General features: G+C 36.6%; 1 protein-coding gene across 6 annotated transcripts in view; it reads left to right on the top strand.

Moving 5' to 3' along the window:
* Window positions 1–26,903, top strand: part of KCTD8 (potassium channel tetramerization domain containing 8) — a 237,490-nt gene that overhangs the window by 7,210 nt on the left and 203,377 nt on the right. Inside the window, exon 2 of one of the 6 annotated variants that reach the window (XM_064584434.1) lies at window positions 9,737–12,129. The exons of the other annotated variants lie outside the window; for them this stretch is intronic. Within the exon in view, the coding sequence (XP_064440504.1) occupies window positions 9,737–9,756 (20 nt within the window). The 3' untranslated portion in view covers window positions 9,757–12,129. Of the gene's footprint in view, window positions 1–9,736; window positions 12,130–26,903 lie in introns of those variants that run through there. 6 annotated transcript variants of the gene reach the window in all.

The following is a 26,903-nucleotide window of genomic DNA, read 5'->3' as shown; positions in this document are numbered from 1 at the left end:
TGTATATTATATGTACTGTATATAAATGTGTATTTGAAGTATTTGGAAAGTAGCATTTTAGATTACCCTTCAATTTATATTTATTTACAGGTGTCATTTTCAAACCCTTGTTTGAATTAACTTCAGGGTATTTGAGTAAACTCTCAGCATTTAGTAGCAGCCACTATCCTGCAAGACATGCTGGTGGCTTTTCCAGTCGAGTTTATTCTTTTAGTAGTGAGAGGCTGTGCCACCGGAGGTTTTGAAAGGAGTTGCCTAAAGATGAGAACAACTGTATTCATAGGATTTCAAAGTTACCCCAACAGATTAACTGCTTTACAAGTTCTAAGGGTAATGGTGAACCTCTCTAGCTGCTGACTTGATATACATGTCTTGTGCTTATCAGCTGTAAACTTCCCATCATTCACTTTTGTGTGGGAGCATTTCATGAAATCTAATTATCCTACAAGGCTAGCAGTATTTTGCACCTTCAAAAACAAAAGTAGATGAAGTATTTTATGCTGAGCTTGTATTATTTACAAGGTTGTATCCTAACCCATTGGGTTTAAGTGTATTCCTGGGTATCATAGTCATGCAACACTGAGTGACCCTTGCTGTAGAATCCTTTTGCATTTAGTCTCTGCGCTTGCCTAGGTGAAGAGTCCATACTGCATTTCCTACAATATGTAATTCCCTTTCTCTCTCTTTATTCCTTTCTTGATAGATCCCATTTTTCCTAACTTTATTGAGCTATAATTGATATGCAACATTTAGTAAGTTTAAAGTATACAACATGTTGATTTGATACATTTATATCTTGCAATATGATTACCCCTATAGCATTGGCCAATACCTCAATATCCCATAATTACCATTCTTTTTTGTGGCCGGAATGTGTAAGATCTACTTTAACAACCTTCAAGTATATAGTACATTATTGTTAACTATAATCACAATGCTGTGCATTAGATTCCCAGAACTTAATCATCTGGTAACTGGAAGTTGTACCCTTTGACCAACATCTCCCCATTTCCCCCATCTGTCAGCCCTTGGTAACCACCATTCTGTACTGTTTCTACAAGCTTTTTCTTAGATTCCATGTATAATTGGTATCATAAGGTATTTGTCTTTCTCTATCTGACTTATCTCACTTAGCATAATGCCTCAGGGTGTGTACATGTTGTCACAAACGGCAGGATTTCTTTCTTTCTCTTGGCTAAATGATATTCCATTGGATATATACCACACCTTCCTTTTGTATCTGTTCGTCCATTGACGGACACTTAGGTTGATTCCGTATCTTGGCTGGTGTGAATAGTGCTGCAATAAACATGGGAGTACAGATATCTCTTTGAGATCCTGTTTTCCTTTCCTTTGGCTATGTATCCAGAAGTGGCTTTGCTGGATCATGTGACAATCTCATTTCATATTGATCTTCTGCATTAGTCCTCTCCTTGAAAATTGACACCAAGTCTTTTGTGTTCTCAGCTCCCAGTGCAGTGGCTAGTACACATTAAACACTCAACAAATACTTGTTTTTTGAAAAAGAGTGCAAATTAATGAATGAACTAGATATGTTGGCGGTTCCATTAAGGTAGTTACTGAATTAAGATTTAGTATCACTTCAATTTATTTATTTATTTATTTTAAAGATTTTTATTTATCTGAAAGAGAGAGAAAGAACAAGCAGGGAGGAGGGGCAAAGGAAGTGGAAGAAGCAGGCTTCCCGCTGAGCAGGGTTGGATCCCAAGACCCTGCAAGGGCTTGATCCCAGGAGTCTGGGATCATGACCTGAGCCAAAGGCAGCCGCTTAACCAACTGAGCCACCCAGGTGCCCCATCACTTCAATTTAAATAGAACTTATTGAGCAATTACCGGGCTACACCACCATGGGACAAGACATACAAATATGAATGAAAGAGGCCTTGCATTTAAATGGTGATCTCAGTGAACTTTGTGTAATTATGAATTATGTTACTAGGTATGAGTGTATTAGCAAGAGGCATGAGTAAAGACGTGCGAAGTTGTTACACAGGCACCTATAAAGAATAAAAATAAGTAAAATGTTAACAAAAATAGAGGCAGATTAAAATAATGTTATAAATGAACTTGTTAGCATTGTAAACATACACACAGATCCCCACACACATTTATTTATATTTAAATGATATGAAGAATGTTGGGCAAATGCTCTGTGCTGCAACCTACCTGCAATCACATTGCTGAGTACTTGCCTTTCAAAACATCTTAGATGTAGAGTGGCTGCTACCTCCAGACATAGTCAGACCCTACTGAGGTGTAATATAAGGTCAGGAATTATTTGACTATACTGGGAGGTATTTACAAAGGTGAGGATCTGGTTAATTCTATATTGCAATCTCAACTCATAGTTTTAAAGATTTTTTTTTTTTATTTATTTGAGAGAGAGAGAATGAGAGACAGAGAGCACGAGAGGGAAGAGGGCAGAGGGAGAAGCAGGCTCCCCGCCGAGCAGGGAGCCCGATGCGGGACTCGATCCCCGGACTCCAGGATCATGACCTGAGCCGAAGGCAGTCGCTCAACCAACTGAGCCACCCAGGCGCCCTCAACTCTTAGTTTTTAAAAGTTACTTTAAAATACACTTAACAGATGTTGCTATTTTATGATCAGTATTGCAATATCAATTTTACTTATATTCATTAACCTTGTGTCAAGACAGTTAATAAAAATAAATCAACTTTGCTGGCAATAACAGCACACACTTCATGATGATGGTAGGATGCTCATTATTTCAGTGTTTATTCACCAAATTTAGTTCAATGCTTGTTCAGCAGTTAACTTAGAAGACTATTTCCACCATATTGTAACCATTCTCACATTAAAATCTATTTACATTGGGGGAAAAAGTAAGCTAAATACAACAGAAGAAATAATAAAAAAAATATATAGTGTCGAGTCTCTTCAACAAATGGTGTTGGGATAATTGGACAGCCACATGCAGAAGAATGAAACTGGACCATTTCCTTACACCACACACAAAAATAGACTCAAAATGGTTGAAAGACCTCAGTGTGAGACAGGAGTCCATCAACATCCTAAAGGAGAACACAGGCAGCAACCTCTTCCACCTCAGCCAAAGCAACTTCTTCCTAGAAACATCGCCAAAGGCAAGGGAAGCAAGGGCAAAAATGAACTATTGGGACTTTATCAAGATAAAAATCTTTTGCACAGCAAAGGAAACAGTCAACAAAACCAAAAGACAACTGACAGAATGGGAGAAGATATTTGCAAATGACATATCAGATAAAGGGCTATAAAGAACTTATCAAAGTTCTTAAAAATCTATAAAGAACTTATCAAACTCAACACCCAAAGAACAAAGAATCCAATCAAGAAATGGGCAGAAGACATGAACAGACATTTTTCCAAAGAAGACATCCAAATGGCCAACAGACACATGAAAAAGTGCTCAATATCGCTCGGCATCAGGGAAATCCAAATCAAAACCTCAATGAGATACCACCTCACACCAGTCAGAATGGCTAAAATTAACAAGTCAGGAAACGACAGATGTTGGCGGGGATGCAGAGAAAGGGGAACCCTCCTACACTGTTGGTGGGAATGCAAGCTGGTGCAGCCGCTCTGGAAAACTGTATGGAGGTTCCTCAAAAAGTTGAAAATAGAGCTACCATATGATCCAGCAATTGCACTACTGGGTATTTACCCCAAAGATACAAAAGTAGGGATCCGAAGGGGTACGTGCACCCCGATGTTTATAGCAGCAATGTCCACAATAGCCAAACTGTGGAAAGAGCCAAGATGTCCATCGACAGATGAATGGATAAAGAAGAGGTGGTATATATATATATATATATATATATACAATGGAATATTATGCAGCCATCAAAAGGAATGAGATCTAGCCATTTGCAACGATGTGGATGGAACTGGAGGGTATTATGCTGAGCGAAATAAGTCAAACAGAGAAAGACGTGTATCATATGACCTCACTGATATGAGGAATTCTTAATCTCAGGAAACAAACTGAGGGTTGCTGGAGTGGTGGGGGGGTGGGAGGGATGGGGTGGCTGGGTGATAGACACTGGGGAGGTTATGTGCTCTGGTAAGCGCTGTGAATTGTGCAAGACTGTTGATTTTCAGATCTGTACCTCTGAAACAAATAATGCAATATATGTTAAGGAAAAAAAAAAGAAGAAGATAGTGGGAGGGGAAGAATGAAGGGGGGGAAATCGGAGGGATGGACGAACCATGAGAGACGATGGACTCTGAGAAACAAACTGAGGGTTCTAGAGGGGAGGGGGGTAGGAGGATGGGTTAGCCTGGTGATGGGTATTGAGGAGGGCACGTTCTGCATGGAGCACTGGGTGTTATGCACAAACAATGAATCATAGAACACTATATCTAAAACTAATGATGTAATGTATGGGGATTAACATAACAATAAAAAATTTTAAAAAATATAGTGTCAACTTTTTGTCACCAAAATAGTGAGTGATTTAACCATTCAGTTGTGTAACTTCCATTTCTTTCACAAGTTAAAATAGCCAAAGCTTGAGCATAGATGGAATTCAGAATGTATTGCTCTTTCTCGTCATTTTGTATAATTAGACAGCTATAATTTCTGTATGAGGAGAATAGGAAGAGTAGTAGTGTGTTTAGGGGGAGACAATCCCAGAATCTGCTGGCTTCCACTCTGAAGAAGTAAAAGCCTTGAACACTATGAATAGTTCAGTACTTCTTGGTCAGATTCCTTGACAAATTCTTGACAAGCTTTGTCAATCTTAGGAAATCTTAGGATCTAGCTTTGTTATCTTAGAAAAATAATTTAATCTCCCTCTTGAAGGGAAAGTGAGGGAACCAATAATACTCATAGGTTTGTTATGAGGATTAAATGAAGTAATCCATATAAAACACTTAGAAGAATAATAGGCACAAATTAAATGCTCAATATAGGTTAGGGCCTCAGATCATGTAACTAATCCCATTTCTCTACATTATTAATTCTCAGCACCAGATTTCTTCTCTTTTTCTTTTTGAGGTAATCAATAGCAAATACCTATTTAAATTGCTCTGAAAAGGTCCCATCATCATTAGTGAAATTTTACAAGAAATACTGAGCTAGTAAGTATAAAATCAATGTCAAAATATTATTAAAATAAGTTTATTCTAGTTGGTTCTTCATTGCTTAGGAGAAAAATGTACTTTTCTAGGTTTGGTGCTAGTCACTGGTCAATTTTGACACAATTAAGAATATTGTTATTCACTGGTTATTGTCTAAACTATGGCATGTATTTAGGCAAAGCACCTCTTAATCATACTCCATATTTATATTTCTGGTGAATGCATTTAGCTTTGATTTTTTAGCAATTTTGTGCAAGAGAACAAATTGTCACAGAGCCAGGTGGGCTCAAACATTGCTCAGAATTTGGGCACCTGGCCAAAAATTTTAGGCTAGAAATTGGATTTAAATACATATTTCTACAATTTTGAGAGAACTGTGTTAACTTTCAACTCATTAGTTCCTATTGAAATTCTGCTACACATTTTGAATATAAGCTTTTTAGTTACTGAAAGTTCAGGTTTTTGAAGAAAGCAGAGAGATCTAAGGCAGATGCTCACAGCCATTTAGAAGTAACTCTCCCATATTTTGACCTCTTTTCTCCTGGTTGGTGAAAACTGCATCTAGGATGTCTCTGCGGGTGGAGGGTAAGGATTCATACATATAATTCCAGTGATTTCTGTATTTTTAAGTTTAAGGGGCATAGTGTGTTACTTTGATACATTTATATATCGTAATATGATTGCCCATGTAGCGATATTTATCACATCATATAATTATAGTGCAATATTATTGTCTGTATTCAATATACTGTGCCTTAGATCTCTATGGCTTATTTACTGCTGGTTATACTTTGTACCCTTAAACATCATCCTCTTAGTGCTCCCCCCCATACAATCCCCTGGTAATCACCATTTTACTCCATTTTTTTACAGGTTTAACTTTTTAAGATTCCACATATAAGTGATATCATACAGTACTTGTTTTTGTTTGACTTATGTTGCTTAGCATAACATGCTCAAGGTCCATCCATGTTGTCACAAAGAGTAGTACATTCTCCTTTCTCATGGCTAAATAATACTATACTGTATGTATGTACCACATCTTTTTTATTTATGTATCCATTGGTGGACATTTCCAGACATTTCCATCTCTTTGCTCTTGTGAGTAATTCTGTGATAAACATGGGCATGGATATATCTCATCAAAATCCTGTTTTCATTTCCTTTGGGTATATACCCGGTAATAGAATTGCTGATTGTATGGCAGATTTTTAATTCTTTGAGAAACCTCCATATTGTTATCCTTAGTAGTTGGACCAATTCACATTCCCACCAACAAGGTATAAGGGCTCCTTTCTCACCACATTCTTGCCAACACCTGTTGTCTCTTGTATTCTGGGTGATAGCCGTTTAACAGATGTGAGGTAGTATCTCACTGTGGTTTTGATTTGCATATTTCTGATGATTTGTGATGTTGAGCATTTTTCATGTGCCTGTTGGCCATTTTGATGCCCTCTTTGGAAAAACGTTCTGTCCATTTTTAAGTTATTCTGTTTGTTTTTTGTTAACTGAGTTCTTTTTGTATTTTTGTTATTAACCCCTTTTATAAGATATGCAAAAATTTTCTCCCATTCTGTAGGTTGGTTTTTCATTTTATTTGTTGTTGTTGTGCAGAAGCTTTTGAGTTTGATGGAGTCCCATTTCTTGATTTTTGCTTTTGTTGTTTGTGCTTTGGGCATCACATCCAAAATATCATTGCCATGACCATATCAATGAGCTTCTTCCTGTGTTTTCTTTTCATTTTCTTAACATGTAAAAAAATACTGAAGTATAATTGACATACAATATCATATTGGTTTCAGGTGTACAACATATTGATTTGATAATTCTATACATTACTAGATGCTTATCACAATAAGTGTAGTCACCATATGATGTTATTACAATATTATTGACTATATTCCCTGTTCTGTACTTTTCATTTTGGTGACTTCTTTATTTTATAACTGGGAGTTTGTAACTCTTAATCTCTTTGATCTGTTTTGCTCATCTCCCACCTACATCCCCTCTGGCAACCACCAGTTTGTTCTCTGTATTTCAGGCTCTGTTTGTTTGTTCATTTGTTTTGTTTTTAGATTCCACATGTAAAGTGAAGTCATACAGTATTTGTCTTTCTCTGTTTGACTTATTCACTTAGCTTAATACCCTCTAGGTCCATCCATGTTGTTGCAAATGGCAAGATCTCATTCTTTCTCATGGCTGAGAAATAGTCTATTGTGTACTTACCATATCTTGTTTATCCAATCATCTATTGATGGACTCGGGTTGCTTCCATATCGTGGCTTTTGTAAATAATGCTATAATAAATATAGGGGTGTGTGTGTCTTTTTGAATTAGTGTTTTTGTTTTCTTTGGGTAAATATCCAGTAGTGGGATTACTGGATCATATGGTATTTCTATTTTTAATTTTTTGAGGAACCTCCATTCTGTTTTTCAGTGTTTACACCAATTTACATTCCCACCAACAGTGCACAGGTGTTTCCTTTTCTCCACATCCTCACCAACTCTTGCTATTTCTTGTCTTTTTGGTACTAGCCATTCTGATAGGTGTGAAGTGATACCTCTTTGTGGTTTTGACTTGCATTTCCCTGATGATTAGTGATGTTGAGCATCTTCTCAAGTGTCTGTTGGCCAACTGTGTGTCCTCTTTGGAAAAATGTCTATTCAGATCATTTGCCCATTTTTTTAATCAGATTTTTCTTGGTGTTCAGTTGTATAATTTTTAAAATGTATTTTGGGTATTAACCCCTTATTGGATATATCATTTGCAGATATCTTCTCTCATTCACTAGATTGCTTTTTTGTTTTCTTGATGCTTTCCTTTGCTAGGCATTTTTTTAGTGTAGTCCCAATAGTTTATTTTTATTTTATATTTTATTTTTAGTATAGTTGATGCACAATGTTACATTAGTTTCAGGTGTACAACTTAGTGATTTAACAAGTTTATACATTACGCTGTATTCACCACAAGCATAGCTACCATCTGTCCTGTTACATTGCTATTACAGTATCATTGACTATTCCTTATGCTGTGCCTTTTCTTTTTGCTTTTGTTTCCCTTGCCTGAGGAAACAGCCATAAATATGTTGCCAAGGCTGATGTCCAAGAGATTGTTGGCTGTGTTTCATTTTAGGAGTTTTGTGGTTTCAGGTCTCACATTTAGGTTTTTAATTCATTTTGAGTTTATTTCTGTGTATGGTGTATGAAAGTGATTCAGTTTCATTCTTTTGTATGTGGCTGTCCAGTTTTCCCAACACCATTTGTTGGGGAGACTGTGTTTTCCTCATGGTGTATTCTTGCCTCTTTTGTCATAGATTAATTGACCGTATAGGTGTGGGTTCATTTCCTCTCTATCCTTTTCTATTGATCTATGTGTCTATTTTTGTGCCAGGACCATACTGTTTGGATTACTACACTTTTGTAATGTATCTTGAAATCTGGGAGCTTTGTTCTTCTTTCTCAAGATTGCTTTGGCTATTTAAGGTCTTTTGTGGTTCCACACAAATTTTAGGATTATTTGTTCTAGTTCTATGAAAAATACTATTGGTATTTTAATAGGGATTGCATTGAATCTGTAGATTGTTTTGGGTAGTATGAATATTTTAATGATATAATTCTTCAAATCCATGAGCCTGGTATATCCTTTCATTTGTTCGTGTTGTCTTCAATTTCTTTCATCAATGTCTTATAGTTTTCAGAGTATAGGTCTTTCCCCTCTTTGGTTAAATTTATTCCTAGATATTTTATTCTTTTTTTGGTGTAATGGTAAATGGGATTGTTTTCTTAATTTCTCTTTCTGCTACTTCGTTATTAGTGTAAGTAATGCAGCAGATTTCTGTATATTAATTTTGTATCCTGCAGCTTTACTGAATTCATTTATTAATTCACATACTTTTTTGGTGGAGGCTTTAGAGTTTTCTTTATATAGTATCATGTCATCTGCAAATAGTGAAAGTTTTACTTCTTTCTTACCAATTTGGATGCCTTTTATTTCTTTTTCTTATTTGATTGCTGCAGCTAGGACTTCCAGTACTATGTTGAATAAAAGTGATGGGGGTGGACATCCTTGTCTTCTTCCTGATCTTAGAAGAAAAGCTCTGTTTTCCACCGTTGAGTATGGTGTTAGCTGTTGGTTTTTCATATATGGCCTTTATTATGTTGAGATAAGTTCCCTCTAAACCCACTTTGTTGAGATTTTTTTATCATGAACAGATGTTGAATTTTGTCAGGTTTTTTTTCTGTATCACCTACTGAGACGATCATATGTTTTTTATATCTCATACTAATTTTTTATTATGAATGTCTAGGCAGGAGTGTGTGTGTGTGTGTGTGTGTGTGTGTGTACACATGAGAATTCTTTGGGGGAGCATCAGTATAACTCCATGGCCACTGCGGGCAATTAAAAATGTTTGCCCTCTGACCTGTGGTTGAATAATGACATTTGTTTTAGAAAAATGCAATATTGTTATTGATCTTGACCTTTTGTTGAACTTGCCTATTTTGAGATAAACTCAGTATTTTGAGTGTTATAATTTTTTTGGTTTCTCTATTACACCTGAATCCTTATGAGAAATTTTACCACTTGAAGAAATGAAAAGTTTATTCAATAGACCAGGTGTTGCTATATTTCTTACAGATGTTGCCTATTCTCCATGAAGAAATCCTCTAGTCAAATTAAAATGAAGACTTCTCCTAGTCACCTTTGACAGGTATTCCATGTTTAGATTGAATTTGAATTTGAAGTGGTTAGTTGGTATTCTTTTTATTTCAGTCAGGTGGACCTGTGATGTGTTGATTTAGCGTGATTCACAGACAGTTATAAAAAGATACGTATTTGTTTTGTAACAAGAAGGTATGGAACTTGTTAACAGTTGTTGATGTTGCTGGTAAATGGAATCATGGATAAATATGCTAGGAAGTCCAGCATGGAAGATTCTGTAGCTTAGTATAATTATTTACATTTCTTCTATGGAATGATGCATTTCTGTGTCATAAAAGGACCATTACAATATTTCAGTTTTTAATTCTTGTGTTAGCATGTTTGGATTGTCAAGTAAACAGTTATTTCAAGCTATCTGCTTTATAGCTACTACTATCAAGCCATATTTATCATAATTATAATTTGGTACTTAGCATTCATACTGGGAAGCGTAATAATACTCAGTATTTGGTAAAACTAAAAAAACAAACAACAACCAACCAACGAACGAAAACAAAATAACAATAACAAATTTACTCCACAGTTTCAGTACAAACACTAGGCAATAATGGCTATAATTTTTATTAAATTGTATGCAGTATCTTATGGGTTCTATTGTGTCTCCCCAAAAAGATAAATTGGTATGCTAATCCCCAGTACCTCAGAATATATGACCTTATTTGGAAACAGGATCTTTACAGAGGTAATCAAGTTAAAATGAGGTCATTAGGATGGACCATAATCCAGTATAGCTGGTGTCCTTATTAAAAGGAAAAACATGTGGACAGGGGCGCCTGGGTGGCTCAGTCGTTAAGCGTCTGCCTCCGGCTCAGGTCATGATCCCAGGGTTCCGGGATTGAGTCTCGCATCGGGCTCCCTGCTCTATGGGAAGCCTGCTTCTCCCTCTCCCACTCCCCCTGCTTGTGTTCTCTCTCTCGCCGTGTCTCTCTCTCTCTGTCAAATAAATAAATAAAATCTTAAAAAAAAAAAAAAAACTTTGGACAAAGAAATACAGACGTGCATGCACCCTGAGAGAACACCATATGAACATGAAGGTGGAGATCAGGCTGATGAATCTACAAGACAAGGAGTGCTATAGACTGGCAACAAACCATGAACGTAGGAGAGAACCATGGGACAGATTCTTCCTCATGGCTTTCAGGGAGAAGCAAGCCTTCCAACACCTTGATCTTGGACTTCTAGCTTCCACAATTGTGAGATAATAAATTTTTGTTGTTTACCCATCCTGTTTGTGATACTTTGTTACTGCAGCCCTAGCAAAGTAATATATTCATTTCAGACTCTTCATATTGTAATAAATCCGGGAAAAGTTTGAAAATACAATGATTTTTAAATGCCCTCTGTGTTACAGAGGTTTTAGTTACAGGTAGCAGACTCCACTCTAGATAATTTAAGATGGAAAAAACTTATTATTAAGTTTTTTATTATTATTAAGTTTGCATATGAATATTTTACTAGCCTTTCTCCCAAGGGGGAGACCTCAAGTCTCATCAGCCCTGCCTCTGTTTTGGGCAATGTGCAGTATGTTGTATGAGATCTGAATGTGATTTCTTGTGGAATGCTCACTTGTGAATTAATATATGACTATATAAGTTATTTGCTCTCTGTGCATCCATAAACAATATCAAATAGGATACTTGGATGGCTTCAGTAAGAACTTTTGTTTCAAGAATGGGAGAATGTGGAACACGCAGCATCCCAGGTCTATAGCAAATCCCGCTATGCAGACAGCAGAGACTCTCTTTCCTGGCCTTAGAATACATTTCTTAAGACTATCTGGTAGCACCTGGTTCTGCTATTGAATAAGACCCCCTTGCCTATTGTCCTTTACGGTCTCATTCTTCACTTTCTGCTAGACTCTTTTCTGTTCGGTGTCTTCTGGGGCCACATCTGAAGGAGGCACTGGGTAGTACACCCTGTTGGCAGCCACGCAGACTTCAAAGTGCACTTCTTTGCTTCGCAGGTCAGAGAAATGCGGGCTGCTTTAAGGGTTAAAGAGCCTCGGCTATTGATGGCCAGTCTTGCAGTTTCTTTGGCAAAAGAATTCCTTCAAAATTGTAGTGCACTTTTGGTCAGTTTCACAAGTGAGTTAAGATCCATCAAAATCAGTGTCCTAATCATTTTTAGTCTCTTTATTTATTTATTTTGAAAACTTTATTTTGTGGCCTCTCTGAGTCAATCATTTCAAATAATGTGTGAAAGAGTTATACCTCCTGCTAAAGCTGCAGTTTTGTAGTTGTTTTTGTTGTTGCTGTTGTTTTTGTTTTTGTCTTGTTTTGTTTTGTTTTTAAAGATTTTATTTGAGAGAGAGAGAGGGTGAGAGAGAGTGTGCACAAGAAGGGGGGAGAAGCAGAGGGAAAGGGAGAAGCAGGGAGCCCGACGTGGGGCTCAATTCCAGGACCCTGAGATCATGACCTGAGCCAAAGGCAGACGCTTAACTGACAGAGCCGCCCGGGTGCCCCGTTGCTATTGTTTTCTTAACATAAATTTTTATATTATGAAAATTTTAAACATAATGAAAAAAAGAATTGTTGAGAAAAATTCCCATATATTCATAATCTAGATTTAGCAATAATCAAAATATCACTTCATCTCTCTGATTTTATTTTTGCTAAAGCATTTTAAAAAAAACCCAAACCATTGTTATTTCACTCCTACACTTTAGTATCTAAAACAAAAAAAGAGGATATTTCCTTATATAGCCACTCTTCCAATTTCAACTCTAACAAGACAAATAATATTTTTTGTCAAAGTCTGATGTATAATCCACAATCATATTTCCAAGATGGTCTCAAAGATTTTTTAATAGTTATTTTTTTTTGAACTTGGGACTGTTATGTGCCTGTCCCAATATAGGATAGCTCATCCTCTCTCTCTTTTTCTGCCTCTGTCTCTATTTCTTTACGTATAATGCCATCAATTTGTTTACGGAAATAGGGTCTGGTGGCCTAATTATTAATGCCTTGTGTTCTGGATATGGTTGCTTGCTTTCTTGTGACCTCATTTAAATTGTGCCTTTGTCTCTACCTTTTCTGTAAATGAACATTAACTCAGCCTTGATTAGATTCAGCTTTTTTTTTTTTTTGGCAAGACTATTCATAGGTGATTCTGTGTAACTCTATTAATATATTAGTTCATAGGTGACCATTCCACAAGTGTCAGGTTGTCCCATTTTTAATGGTAATTAATCTGCAGATGTGTCAGTCTGATCCCTTCATTGTAAGTGCCCACGAAACATTGATCTAATAATTTTATATTGATGACCATTGCCTGATGCAGCTATTATATTAGGGGATGCCAAAATTGTGATTTTCTTATTTTATCATTTCTTCCATATTTATCAGGTGGAATTTTATAATGAAGAACTTTCTCTCAAGAACTACTTAAAATACAATTCATAGAGGAAAGGCAGGGAAAATGCATAATTCTTTCTTATTTGTTGTCATTTTCCACAGTAAGGAGTTGGTTCCTGAGTAACTTCCAATAATATTCAGGGAGTCGTTACTATTGTTTTGGTCTTTGGGGGGCTTCCCTTTTTCATTTCTTCCTGTTGTTGTCCTCATCCTTGTCGTTCTTCTCCTCCTTTGCTGCTTCTTTTCTCAATCTCTCCCCCTCCCTCCCTCCCTTTCTCTCTCTGTCTCTGTCTCTCAAGTGTAGTTGTGAAATCATGGATATTTTATGTATTTAAGCATTTCTGTCAATGACATTTGTTACTGCTATATGCTCAAACTGCTCAGTCTTTGACCAGCGAGAGGCTCAGTGCTCTTTTGACGTAGCCCCTTAGGTCCTTGGAAGATTCCCTGCCCTTTTGTGGCCACATCTTTTAACTGTTTCTGTTTCCTGTATGGAAATAGCTAGATTTGTCAACTCTGTAAGTTTCCAAATTCTAGGACTCTCCTTCAAATTCTCTTTCGGACTTCAGGCAAAGAGAGGAAAGAGCACCTGTTTTAGAAGAGATGGGTTCTCTTCTGTCTCTTCTGGAAGGTTTCCTAGGTGGGTCTCTCTTACAAGGCTTTGCTGAAAGAAGCAGGAAGCAAACACTACATACTAATATTCTGAAATGTCCTAGCATTTTATCTCATGCTATAGCTTTAGTTGGCATGTGTCTATGTTCTTAGGTACAGCAGATCATAATTTGACCAAATGGTCATCATCACATAATGGTTGTTGTCAGCTTTCCTGTTGGTAGCATCTTTATCCTGGCACCAACCACCTGACTGCCTCCCTGCTACAATAAACCAGTACCATAATTTATGTTTTGTTATTGCAGCAAAGAACTGTATTCTCTAGTATAAGACCTATTTCTAAGCTACATAAAACCAAATGCATTCTAGTTAGTTTAAGCTGAATGGGATTTATTAAGGATATGCATATCTTGGAATCATAGGAAGAACTGAAGACATGTACTTTAGGTTGAGCTCATAGGAAAGACTTCAGATTACACTGGAGAACTTGAGGAATATTTAAATTATGGAAGTATGTAGTTTCAAAATATGCATGTTAGAATCTTCGATAAATGAAAATCTGCTAAATCATTAGACAACTGTCTCTGTAGTTAGGCTAAAGTGTATATGGATTCTGGTGAAGATTAGAGAAAATCAGAGGCTAACTTCTGTCACTTTCTAGTTTATTGATTTAATGAAAATGACTTAAATACTTTGAGATTATTTCTCCATCTCTTACCTGAAAAATGATCTAAGCATAAATGAGATAATACTTGTCAGGTGTTTTTAGCATGTCGGTTGAATTGCACTATGTAAATTGAACCAGAAGTAACAAAATATAAGTTTCTTTGAGTTAAAATATGAGGAAGAAGCTGGTTAAAGCACTAACGCATTCTCCATAACAGTCAAGATACAAGCTGAGGCTTCTACTCTAGCGACTTGCCAGATGAAAAACTTTTGCCTGGCATTGGAATGTGAGTTTAAATTCATGAGGTGCAAGATACAGGGCAGTTGTAGGGAAATTACGGGCAACAATAATGCCTATACACTGTAATAAATAATCTTCCAAAAGCCCATGAATCATAGCAATTACTACGTTCCTTTAACTATCCAGAGAAATTTACTGTTAATCCTGATGTGGATGTTTCGGCTAGTCCAGAGTTAAGGGAATAATTTCACATTAGACATGTTCTCCCCTCTGCGGAGTGAAGTCTCACAGTGTGTCTGACAGTACTGTTTCTTTCTTTTTTAAATTTTTTTTTAAAGATTTTATTTATTTGAGAGAGAGAGCACACCCATGCGTGTACACAGGGGCATGAGTAGGGGGAGAGGCGGCAGGGGAGGGAGATGGACAAGCAGGCTCCATGCTGAGCACTGGGCACCGAGCCCTTCATGGGCTAGATCTCCCAACCCTGAGATCATGACCTGAGCCAAAATCAAGAGCCAGCCACTTAATCGACTGAGCCACCCAAGTGTCCCTCTTTTTTTTAATTTTAGTTCTAGTATGGTTAAGTACAGTCTTCTGTTATTTCCAAATGTACAATATAGTGATTCAACAATTCTATATATTAGTGCTCATCGTGATAAATATACTCTTAATTCCCTTTACCTATTTCACCTATTTCCCCACCCACCTCCCCCGCCTCCCCTCTGGTAATTATCAGTTTGTTTTCTGTAGTGACAAATCTGGTTTTTGGTTTGTCTCTTTTTGTTTTGTTCCTTTTTTTTTTTGTTTTTTGAATTATACATAGGAGTGAAATCATATGGTATTTGTGTTTCTCTGTTTGACTTCTTTCACTTAGCATAATACTTTCTGGATCCATTCATGTTGTTTCAAATGACAAGATTTTATACTTTTTAATGGCTGAATAATACACACACGCGCGCGCGCACACACACACACACACACACACACCACATCTTCCTTATCCATTCATCTATTGATGGACACTTGGGTTGCTTTCATAATTTGGCTATTGTAAATAATGTTGCAATAAACATAGGGGTGCATATGCATATAACTTTTTTAATTAGTGTTTTTGTTTTCTTTGGACAAATACCCAGTAGTGGAATTAACTGGATCTTATGGTAGTTCTATTTTTGATTTTTTGAACAACCTCCATATTGTTTTCCACAGTAGCTGCACCAGTTTGCATTTCCACTAACATGAGAGCTTCTTTTTCTGCGTATCTTCACCAACGCTTGTTGTTTCTTGTGTTGTTGATTTTAGCCATTCTGACAGGTGTGAGGTGATATCTCATTGTGGTTTTGATTTGCATTTCCCTGATAATGAGTGATGTTGAGCATCTTTTCATGTAACCATTGGCTATCTGTATGTCTTCTTTGGAGAAATGTCTGTCATGTCTTCTGCCCATTTTTAATTGGATTATTTCTTATTTTGGTTTTGAGTTGTGTAAGTTCTTTATATATTTTGGATACTAACATTTTATCAGACATGTCATTCGCAAATATCTTTTCCCATTCAGTAGATTGTCTTTTAGTTTTGTTGTTTTCTTTGCTGTGTGGAAGCTTTTTTATTTTGATGTAGTCCCAATCAGGGAATGTGTTGGGGGAAAATCTGGAAATGTAGGAGAGATAATACAGTACATTGTATGTCAGGCAAAGGGTTTTAAACCCTGAAGGGATGTGATCAAATATGGAGTAACATATGGAATTGGGGAAACCAAAGTTACTTGGTTGGCTCGTGGTTGTTGGAAAGGTTCAGGCTAGAGATCAACTGGTGTGCTCTAGAAAATATAGGGAGTAAGGAATAAATTCTAGTGCTGTGTAGGTGATAGAATCAATTGAACTTTGGGAGGAAAGAGTTAAAGTATCTGGTAGTCATCCTATGATTAATTTATTCCCTTTACCAGTAAGATGCCTTGGGAAAAAGCAAAGAAGTCAGGTGACTTGGTCTAATCTTCTTGTTAACTGGCTCTCCAAGTGAATAGATAAATGATATTTCTAGGAAGAAAGATCTTCTCTAGTGAAGGACTTTGCCATATGACCTTGGCTAAAGGATGACTTATGGTAAATAAGTAAAGAATCTATAAGGCATGGCCCCTACATAAGCTATTTATTTCTCTGGGTACCTTTTTTGAGTTCTTCATTGATTATTTGGAGGCAGAGAGTAAATATCTTATGTCAGAAATAAGGGACTGAGGAGGCACAAGGGATGTCCCAGACCACTCTTTGTTTCATCTGTGCCTCTATTTTCAAAATTATTAGTTAAGCCTGATACTCTAATCTCTCTTTCATGGGAGTCTGAATGATTTTTTGATCCTGTGTCAGGAGCAGCTCAGACTTTGTGACCTAATGGATGTAGGTGAGAGAGAGAAAGAGATATAGAGGATGACTCCAGAGTTGGTGATGGCCTTACATGAAATGAGGCATCCTGGAGCAGTGAGGACCTGCCCTTCTCCTTAAGGAGAATATGATGAGGTCGGTTTTAGACCTTTTGAATTTGAGTTATCTGTGTAATTTTCAGGTGGAGATATCTCATACACTGGTACTGGAGATCAGATGATCAGTAAGTTTGGAGAGGCAGAGAATGTGCTGAGGCTGTTGAAGATAGATAAAGAGCAACCTGGAAAATGATACTGAGAAAGGTCAGTTGGACATTGGAAATATCATAAGAGAGAAGTGGTTGTAGAATCTATGGGAAAAACAAGTTTTAAGCACAACAGTGTAAATGGTACAGAGGGTTGACCATAGATTAAGACTGAAAACATCAGTTAGATTTACCAATTAGTAGCTCATCAGTGATTTTAGAAATAATTAAAGGAAATTGTAAATTTGTAGTGGTAACAAATTGTGTGACTGGGAGATAGTCTCTGGTGTAGATACAGAAGTAGAGAGGGTAGATAATGGGATTCACCCAGCCTTGTGGATGCTTAGTGTGGGTCTTATGAAAAATAGAGCAGAGCTAGTTAAGGATGCTGATGAAAGAGGAATTGATAGAACCAATTGCTTCTTCCAGGATGTGTAAAAACATCAATAAAGCTATGATAGTCTAAATAACTTGTAGTAGCATCACTTGGGATGTTGGCTAAAATTGAATATTTGTTCCCTACTGAATTAGAATCTCTAGGGGATGGTGCTATAGAATATTCTTCTTTAAGCACTTTCCAGATTAATTTTTAGCAACCTGTTTAATTATAAACAAGTGGGTTCTAAGAAAAATTATGATCTTGCTGAAATACTAAGTGAAAAAACAGGACAGAGATCTGTATGCATAGAATGCTGTTAATTATATTGAAAAAGATGCAAGTCAATGTTCATGCATTAAAAAGGCTAGAAGGAAATGCCTTTAGTTATTTCTAGCTTGTAGGACTTTAAGTAACTTGTATTTGTTTTTTTCAAGTCTTTTAATTATAGCTTATACTCTTTCAGAATTAAAGATAAATTATAATTATTAAAAATTGGTAGCTAATAAATGATGTATTTCTACATATTGGATTATAGATACAGATACAGAGAGAGAGAATACTGTCTTAAAGAGGCTGTTTTAATAAGGATGGAAGGAAGAAAGAACATCAAAGCATTTTATATCTGAATTAGGTATAGAGAGAAAGATATGAGAGGAACATGGCGTAAAAGCAGAACTTTGTTTTTGAAAACCAAATCCATGTACTTCATAAGTTTGCCTAGAGTGGCCCATCCTCTAATACTCTGAAGACTACATGTATTCAAACTTTCAGCTCCTACCCATTTTGGTTTTTTTTGATCAAGACCAAAACTGTCCAAGTGTCATGGATTAAATAAAAAAAAAAAAAATACAGACAACTTTGTAGAATCAGTACAGTGATTTAGAGGGAACATCAGTCTGATAAAAAGCTGAGGCCATGAATCCAGCTGTGTTAGGAAAATCCCAAAGGCCATCTTAGAGAAGTGGCTGAAATCTGCCATAGATTTCTGGTCACCTAGGATTATATCTGTCAAAAACTATTCTGACAAAACTGGAGCACAGAAGACCAGAATATTCTTTGATAGCTTAAATTACAGATTTTTTTTTTTTACTAAGTGTTTGATAAAGCTGGTGTTATCACAGTGTTATCAGAGGAAAATGTGTCAGATTCATTGGTGTTTACCAAGTAATCATTATAGGCTAGATTCTTTGATGAGGGATATCAACATGTCTATATCATAAATACGATCCTTAACTTCAGTGAACTTACAAGTGGGGAGACAAAACAAATATCTTTATCCTGAAGATAAAGGTAGATATTAAAGATACAGAGCCAAAGGAAGACATGAAGGGAGTAGATTATAGCCAGAAAAGCCTTTGAGAGGTGATGATTGCAGGAGTGTAGGCATGAGATAGCCCTAGCTTGAACTGAGCTGATGACAATGTAAATGGAAAAGAGGGGAAGAGTCTGAGAAATATGGTGAAGAACTAATCATTAGGACTTCTGGACTGCTTATTGAGTACAAGGGAGGTGGGGAGGTAGATTCAAAGGTGACTCTAATACTTTCATTCATGCCTACTACCTAGAAGAACTCACAGGCATATAGAAGATGAGAGGAAGGGCTGATGAGTCATTTATTATATCAAGTTGGTCATCATTGGCATAGTCATATCCATGAGAATTTGTACTTCTGTTCTCTTCAGAATGTGCTTTCATGGACAGAGGATTGCCAATGAATACTCTAGATAGATAGATTACCAGGGGAGACACTAAGGTTGGGGATGGGGCAAATTTTGGCTCAAATATTTTTCTGGTCACTAACTCAAGACAACAAAGATAGACCATATGCCATATATATATATATAGTTGCTTCACTTTCAACACTATTAATTCAAAATCTCATGGCTCAAAATATCTTCTCCTGCTAGCTTGTGTGATCGCTGTCTGTTATAGCCACTTTCTTTCAATTCATCAGCCTTCCTTTGTTCACTGCCCTCATTATCTAATTTAGGTTACAGCTTTATAATTGCCATCACTTTCCTGGAAATAACCTGAACACTCTTGTTCTTCTGCCTTTTTCTTCTTTCCCCAATCCCTCTTGTGCCTTTGATTAGACCCAGCTAGCAAATTTCCCCAGTTATAACCAAGAGACTTGGACATGCTGGAGAAAGCCACATAATAGAACAGATCACCTCTATTAAAAATCCATGAACACTAGCCTTAATTAGACAGCCAACACTGCCTGACAATTCTCCTGTGCTTTTCTGATAAACTCTTCTCATCTTGACAATGTATTCTTATTGCAGCTTTTTTTTTCAAACCTCCATTTACCTCACCTATTCCTGTCCATCACTCTCAGCAAATGTCTTTCCCTCTTTCTTTACAGAAAAATGGAAACCATTACATTAATTCATCTTCCCGCTGCCAATGGTACAAACCTATCCACAACTGAATCCAACTTATGTGCCTTTTCTTCCATGACAGTAAGAGAGGAACTGTCCTTTCTGCCTGAGGATGGTTCTTCAGCTCTATGCTCTGGGTCCTATCACTGCCATTGTATTAGGAATCTTACATTAATGATTATTACTTTTATTTCTTGGCATTCAACCTCTCTTTCTCTCAACTGCATCCTTCCCATTAGCTTTCAAACTTGCTGGGTTCTTTCCATTAAAACAATAATGAAATGTCCTCAAAGTTCCTTATTTTAACCCAACTATCCTCTTACATAGTTGAATTTTTGAAAGTTATCACTTATCTTTATCCAGTTACCACCTTAATCAACTGACCTTTTTGAAACAATGGTCTCTATTTTGATGTTAACATTTCCATTTTTTCACTTTACACTTACATCTCAGCACACATCAAGCTATCTGGCTTTTTGTCCTCAGCACCTCTTTAAAACAGCCCAGTGTTTTTCATCCATGCCATTAAATCCAGTAGCTGTCTTTCCTTCCTTATTTATTTCCACCTCTTATCAGCATTTGCCATTGTTGACTCTTCTGTCTTGAAACCCTCCTCCTGTTGGCTTCTGTGCATATGGCTGTTCAGCTTGCGCCTAACTGAGGGGATAAAATCAAAGGTGTAATCCTCTATCCAAGCCTTGTAAAAAAGCTTGGACCAGTGCCAGACCAGAGGAAAAAGGTGATTTTTCTGTTCCTCCATTTATCAGGGACACTTTTAGGATTCTTTTTTTAAAAGATTTTATTTATTTGCAAGACAGTGAGAGCATGATAGAGCAAGCACGAGTTGGGGGCGGGGGCAGAGGTTGAGGAAGAAGCAGACTCTCTGCTGAGCAGGGAGCCCAATGTGGGACATGATCCCAGGACTCTGGGATCATGACCTGAGCCGAAGGCAGGCCTTTAACCGACTGAGCCACCCAGGCGCCCCACACTGTTAGGGTTCTTAATTTTAGGACACAACGGTATGCTTATCTTGTTGTCTCTTCTTTTTGTTTCCATCATTCTCTACCTAGAAATTAAATATTAGAGTTACTTAAGTTTTGTTACCATTCCCATGTCACTCAGAGATCTAATCCATCATAATGCAATGATCACTTATTCACTGATGGCTCCCAAATTTATATCCATAGCAGACTTGAGTGCCATACCCAGTGGTAACTAAACTCCTATTCAGAGTTGTGAATATGTGAGTGACATGTCTGATTTATTATATTCAAGTTAACAAGTTCTGAACAAAATTCATAATCGCCCTCCTTCTCTCCTACCGGTACCTATTTCAATTTCAGTAAATGGCCGTTTTATGCATTCTGATACTTACGCCAGAAACCTAATAATCTTCCTTCACATATTTCTCTTCTTGTTTTTCTTTTAGAGTTGAAAGGAATTGTAGCTGTTTGCTAGCTTAGAAATATTTCATCTGAGGCGCAGGGACCTCTTAAAGGTCTGTGAATTTTCTGATATTTGATTCACAATTATTTATGCATTATCATCTGAGCATTTTTAGGAGAGCAGAAGGTGCCTACTCTTCATGAGTCTCCAAGTGGTCTATAATCCAAAAATATTTTGATAATATTAATCAAGATTTTGATTAACTCTTGAATGAGGAAACTGAAACTCAGAGAGGTTAAGTGACTTTGCGAGGGTAATAATTCTGACTAGAGCCAAAATAGGACTTGAACCTAGGCTCCTGACCTACAGGCCATTACTCTTTTCCCTTTAACGCATTTAGTGGTCAAAATCAAATCGGTTGGCCGTCGCCTCTTACCACAAATAAAACTGCACCGATAGTAATGTAAGCCTGAAGATACTTGTTCTTTGCTGTGCATAAGCATTGGAAAATTTCCTATTTGTAACTTATTTCAAATAGGTTATGCTTATATGCAAAATATATTTTTATCACATTTTATATTTATATTTAAACATTTTTAGAATGAACTTCTTTTTAACTTGTTTGTGCAAATTAATTTCCATTATGTTTCATGTGCCCTTATCTATCGGATTTTTGATTCCTTAATCACCTAGGCCAATTCCCAAGGCTCCAAGGCCTATTTTGCTGTTGAATGAAAGGATTAGGCTCTGCTACTATCACAGGATGTAAAAATGACAAGGGAAACCTTGTACAAGATGTTACTTTTATTAACTTAGTAGTTCCACTTTTTATATTAAGGTCTTTTAAGTATCTGGAGTACTCTTGTATGTGGTATTCAAAGGTAGAATTGCAGGGTTTTTTTGCTTTTAATTTAAGTTCAATTTAGTTAATATATACTGTCTTATTAGTAGAATTTAGTTATTCATCAATTGCATGTAACACCCGGTGCTCATTACATCAAATGCTGTCCTTAATGTCCATCACCCAGATACCCCATCACTCCACCCCTCACCCTCCAGCAACCCTCAGTTTGTTTCCTATGATTAAGAGTCTCTTATGGTTTGTCTCCCTTTCTGTTTTTGTCTTATTTTTCCTTCCCTTCCCCTATGTTCATCTGTTTTGTTTCTTAAATTCCACATATGAGTGAAATTACATGGTATTTGTCTTTCTCTGACTGACTTATTTCACTTAACATAATACCTAATGCCCTCTATTTCCATCCACATTGTCGCAAATGGTAAGATTTCATTCTTTTTGATGGCTGAGTAATACTCCATTGTATATCTATCTATCTATATCTATATCTATATCTATATCTATATCTATATCTATATCTATACACATCATCTTTATCCATTCATCTGTCAATGGACATCTCTTTCCATAGTTTGGCTGTTGTGGATATTGCTGGTATAAACACTGGGGTGCATGTGCCCCTTCAAATGTTATGTTTGTATCCTTTGGGTAAATAGTAGTGTAATCACTGGGTTGTAGGGTAACTCTATTTTTAACTTTTTGAGGAACCTCCATACTGTTTTCCAGAGTGGCTGCACCACCTTGCATTCTCACCAGCATTGTAAGAGGGTTCCCTTTTCTCTGCATCCTCGCCAACATCTGTTGTTTCCTGGGTTGCTAATTTTATTTTTTTATTTTTTTTTATTTTTTTAAAGATTTTATTTATTTATTTGACAGAGAGAGAGACAAAGAGAGAGGGAACACGAGAAGGGGGAGTGGGAGAGAGAGAAGCAGGCTTCCCGCAGAGCAGGGAGCCCGAGGCGGGGCTTGATCCCAGGACCCTGGGATCATGACCTGAGCCGAAGGCAGACGCTTAACGACTGAGCCACCCAGGCGCCCCCTGGGTTGCTAATTTTAGCCATTCTGACAGGTGTGAGGTGGTATCTTTTTTTTTTAAATTTATGAATATATATTCTTTTTTAATTTATTTTTTATATTTTTATTATGTTATGTTAGTCACCATACAGTACATCATTAATTTTTGATGTAGTGTTCCATGATTCATTGTTTGTGTATAACACCCAGTGCTCCATGCAATACGTGCCCTCCTTAATACCCATCACTGGGCTAACCCATTCTTCCACCTCCTCAGTTTGTTTCTCGGAGGTGGTATCTTATTGTGGTTTTGATTTGTATTTCCCTGATGCCAAGTGATGTTGAGCATTTTTTCATGTGTTTGTTACCCATTTGTATGTCTTTGGAAGAAACTGGATTATTTGTTTTTTGGGTGTTGAGTTGGGTAAGTTCTTTATAGGTTTTTGGATACTAGTCCTTTCTCTGATAAGTCATTTGCGAATATCTTCTCCCATTCCACAGGTTGCCTTTTAGTTTTTTTGACTGTTTCCTTCACTGTGCAGAAGCTTTTTATTCTGATGAAGTCCCAATAGTTCATTTTTTGCCTTTGTTTCCCTTGCCTCTGGAGACGTGTCTAGCAAGAAGTTGCTGTGGCCAAGGTTGAAGAGGTTGCTGCCTGTGTTCTCCTCTAGGATTTTGATGGATTCTTGTTTCACATTTAGGTCTTTCATGCATTTTGAGTTCATTTTTGTGTCTGGTGTAAGAAAGTGGTCCAGTTTCATTCTTCTGCATGTTGCTGTCCAATTTTCCCAACACCATTTGTTGAAGAGACTGTCTTTTTTCCATTGGATATTCTTTCCTGCTTTGTCAAAATTAGTTGACCATAGAGTTGAGGTTCATTTCTGGGTTCTCTATTCTGTTCCATTGATCTGTGTGTCTGGTTTTGTGCCAGTTATCATACTTGTCTTGATGATTACAGCTTTGTAAGTCCAGATTTGTTATGCCTCCCGCTTTGGTTTTCTTTTTCACCATGACTTTGGCTATTAGTTTTTTTTTTTTTTTTAATTTTATTCATTTATTTATGAGAGTGAGGGAGGGGGAGAGAGGAGGGGGAGCAGAAGAGAGGTAGGGAGAGGGAATCTCAAGCAGACTCTGTGCTGAGCGGGGAGCCCAATGTGAGGCTCCATCTCACAACTCTAAGAGCATGACCTGAGCCAAACCAAGAGTCAGACTGGACACCCAATCGACTGAGCCACTCAGGTGCCCCAGGATTGCATTTTATTTATTTTTCTATCCACTACACAGAAATTTATCCTTTATTACTGTAGAGAAATTTATTCTTTCCACCTTAATTTATGCTAACAATTTACTCATTACCTTGATTTGTGATACGACCTTACTTGTATATTGTTATTTTTTAAGCTTTGGAGAGTCTCTGCATCTCTGTTTTGTTCCATTTGCTTAGTTTTATTCAGACCAGTGTTCTTTTATCTTTTCTTCCTTAAGTTGATTCCTACTTTGTAGGTTTTCTTTTATTATGAAAGGTATTTTATTTCTCATTATATTTTGTAGCTGGTTATTTGGTAGTTTCTAATGTAGAAAAACATTCATGGTTTTTGTAAACTGATCTTGTATTTGATCAAATTCTTTTGCTTTCATAGTTTGTCTAATCCTATCATTTCTTTCTGTTGTAGACCATCATATTATCTAAAGGACAGTTTTATTCTTTCCCTTTTAGTCTTTTTACTTTTATATCTTTGTCTTTTTTTTTATAACAGTTGCTAAGATTTATAGTACTATCTAGAACATATATAGTCTTACAGTTTCTTTGTCAACCTGCAATTCTGTAAGTCACCTGAAATTTAATATACAGTTTTGTATGAATGCCTATCTTAATTTTAAAAGGAATGTGTGCAAAGTTTTTCCCTTAAATGTAGTGTTAAAGCATGTTTGCTTTAGGTAGTTAGTTTATAACCATCACTAACTTTAGCCTGTTCCTTCTATTCCTAGGAAGTGAATTTCTTTTTTAATCATAAATAAGGTTTAAATTCTTTACAATTTGTTTTTCTTTATCTCTTGAAATAATTATATGTTTTCTCTTTATTAGTATATTGATATGATAAATTATATTGGAGTTTCTTTTTTAGTATTAAAATATCCTCACAGTTTTGGGGTGAATCCTACTTGATCATGTTGAATTTTATTTTAAATACCTTTTCATTTGGCTAATATTTTATTTTGGAATTTGCACATACACTTGTAATTGAATGGGCTTATAATATTCTTTTTTGTACTGTGTTTATCTAATTTTTGAATTAAGATTACAACTAGCCTTATAAAAGGGGCAGCTTTCTTTCTGCTTTTCCTTGAAAGGTAAGACTGATATGCTCCTTGATAGTTCAGTAGAATGCATCTACAAATCAGCAAGGCCAGAGAATTTTGGGGAGGAAGAGACTTTGTTTTTTAAATTTCTTTATTTAATTAATTTATTTATTTTTAAAGATTTTGTTTATTTATTTGACAGAGAGAGACACCGCGAGAGAGGGAACACAAGCAGGGGGAGAGGGAGAGGGAGAAGCAGGCTTCCCTGCCCCCCCTCCGAGCAGGGAGCCCAATGCGGGGCTCGATCCCAGGACCCTGGGACCATGACCTGAGCCTAAGGCAGATGCTTAACGACTGAGCCATCCAGGCGCCCCTTTAAATTTCTTTAATACTTATTGATCCATTCAAGTTTTCTATTTCCTTTCATACTAATTTGACATTTTGTGTCTTTCCAGTAGTATATGTTTTGCCTAGATTTTCAAATTTGTAGCGTATGGGTGCTCATAATATTCTTTTATTATTTTAATATTCTTTTGTGTCTATATTTTTTATTTCTGTCTTTTATTTGTATATTCTCCTTCCCTCCTTCTCTCCCTCCCTCCCTCCCACTTTCCCTGTCCTCCTCCCTCTCTCACTCTCCTTCTCCTTTCCTCCCTGCCCCCTCCCTTCCTCTCTCTCCCCTTTCACCCTTCCTTCTCCCCTTCTGCCCCTCCGTCTCTCCCTCTTCTCTTCCTCCCCTTTCCCTCCCTTTCTTTATTCCTTTCCCTTCTCTCTCTTTCCCAAAACGAATTGCTAGATTCTACTTACTAATCTCCTTTATGCTTTTAATCCTTTTTTTCCTCATTTTTTTTTTTTTGTGGTTTGTTCTCTATTTATTGATTTTTGTTAGTGTTTTTATTATTTTCTTCCTCCTTGTTTCTCTGGATTTGCTCTGTTCTTTTTCCCACTGTCCAAGTTCGGTGATTGGCTCATTTTCTCCCGTCTTCTTTCTTGATGAATGCACTTAAAATAAATTTCCATTTAAATGGAACTTTGCAAGTGTCCTGTACTTGTTGATATGCATTATTTCATTTAATTTTTTTATAATTTCTCTTTTCTTTTTAAGTATGTTATTTAGTAGTATTTTACTTGGTTTTCCTTTTTCAATTCTTCTTTTTATTGATTGCTGATTTTTATTGCTTTTGAATCAGATATCTTTGATATAGATAACAGCTGCTGCTAATTCCTGTCTGGCAAATGGTGTGGGACAGACAATGACTCTTCCAAAGCAGC

The sequence above is a fragment of the Mirounga angustirostris genome, unplaced genomic scaffold, assembly GCF_029215605.1.
Source record: "Mirounga angustirostris isolate CCGP_5_RB_7025 unplaced genomic scaffold, mMirAng1.0.hap1 SCAF_2, whole genome shotgun sequence".
NCBI lineage: Eukaryota > Metazoa > Chordata > Mammalia > Carnivora > Phocidae > Mirounga > Mirounga angustirostris.
Note: the sequence above shows the minus strand (reverse complement) of the source record. Positions and strands in the feature narration are given on the sequence as shown.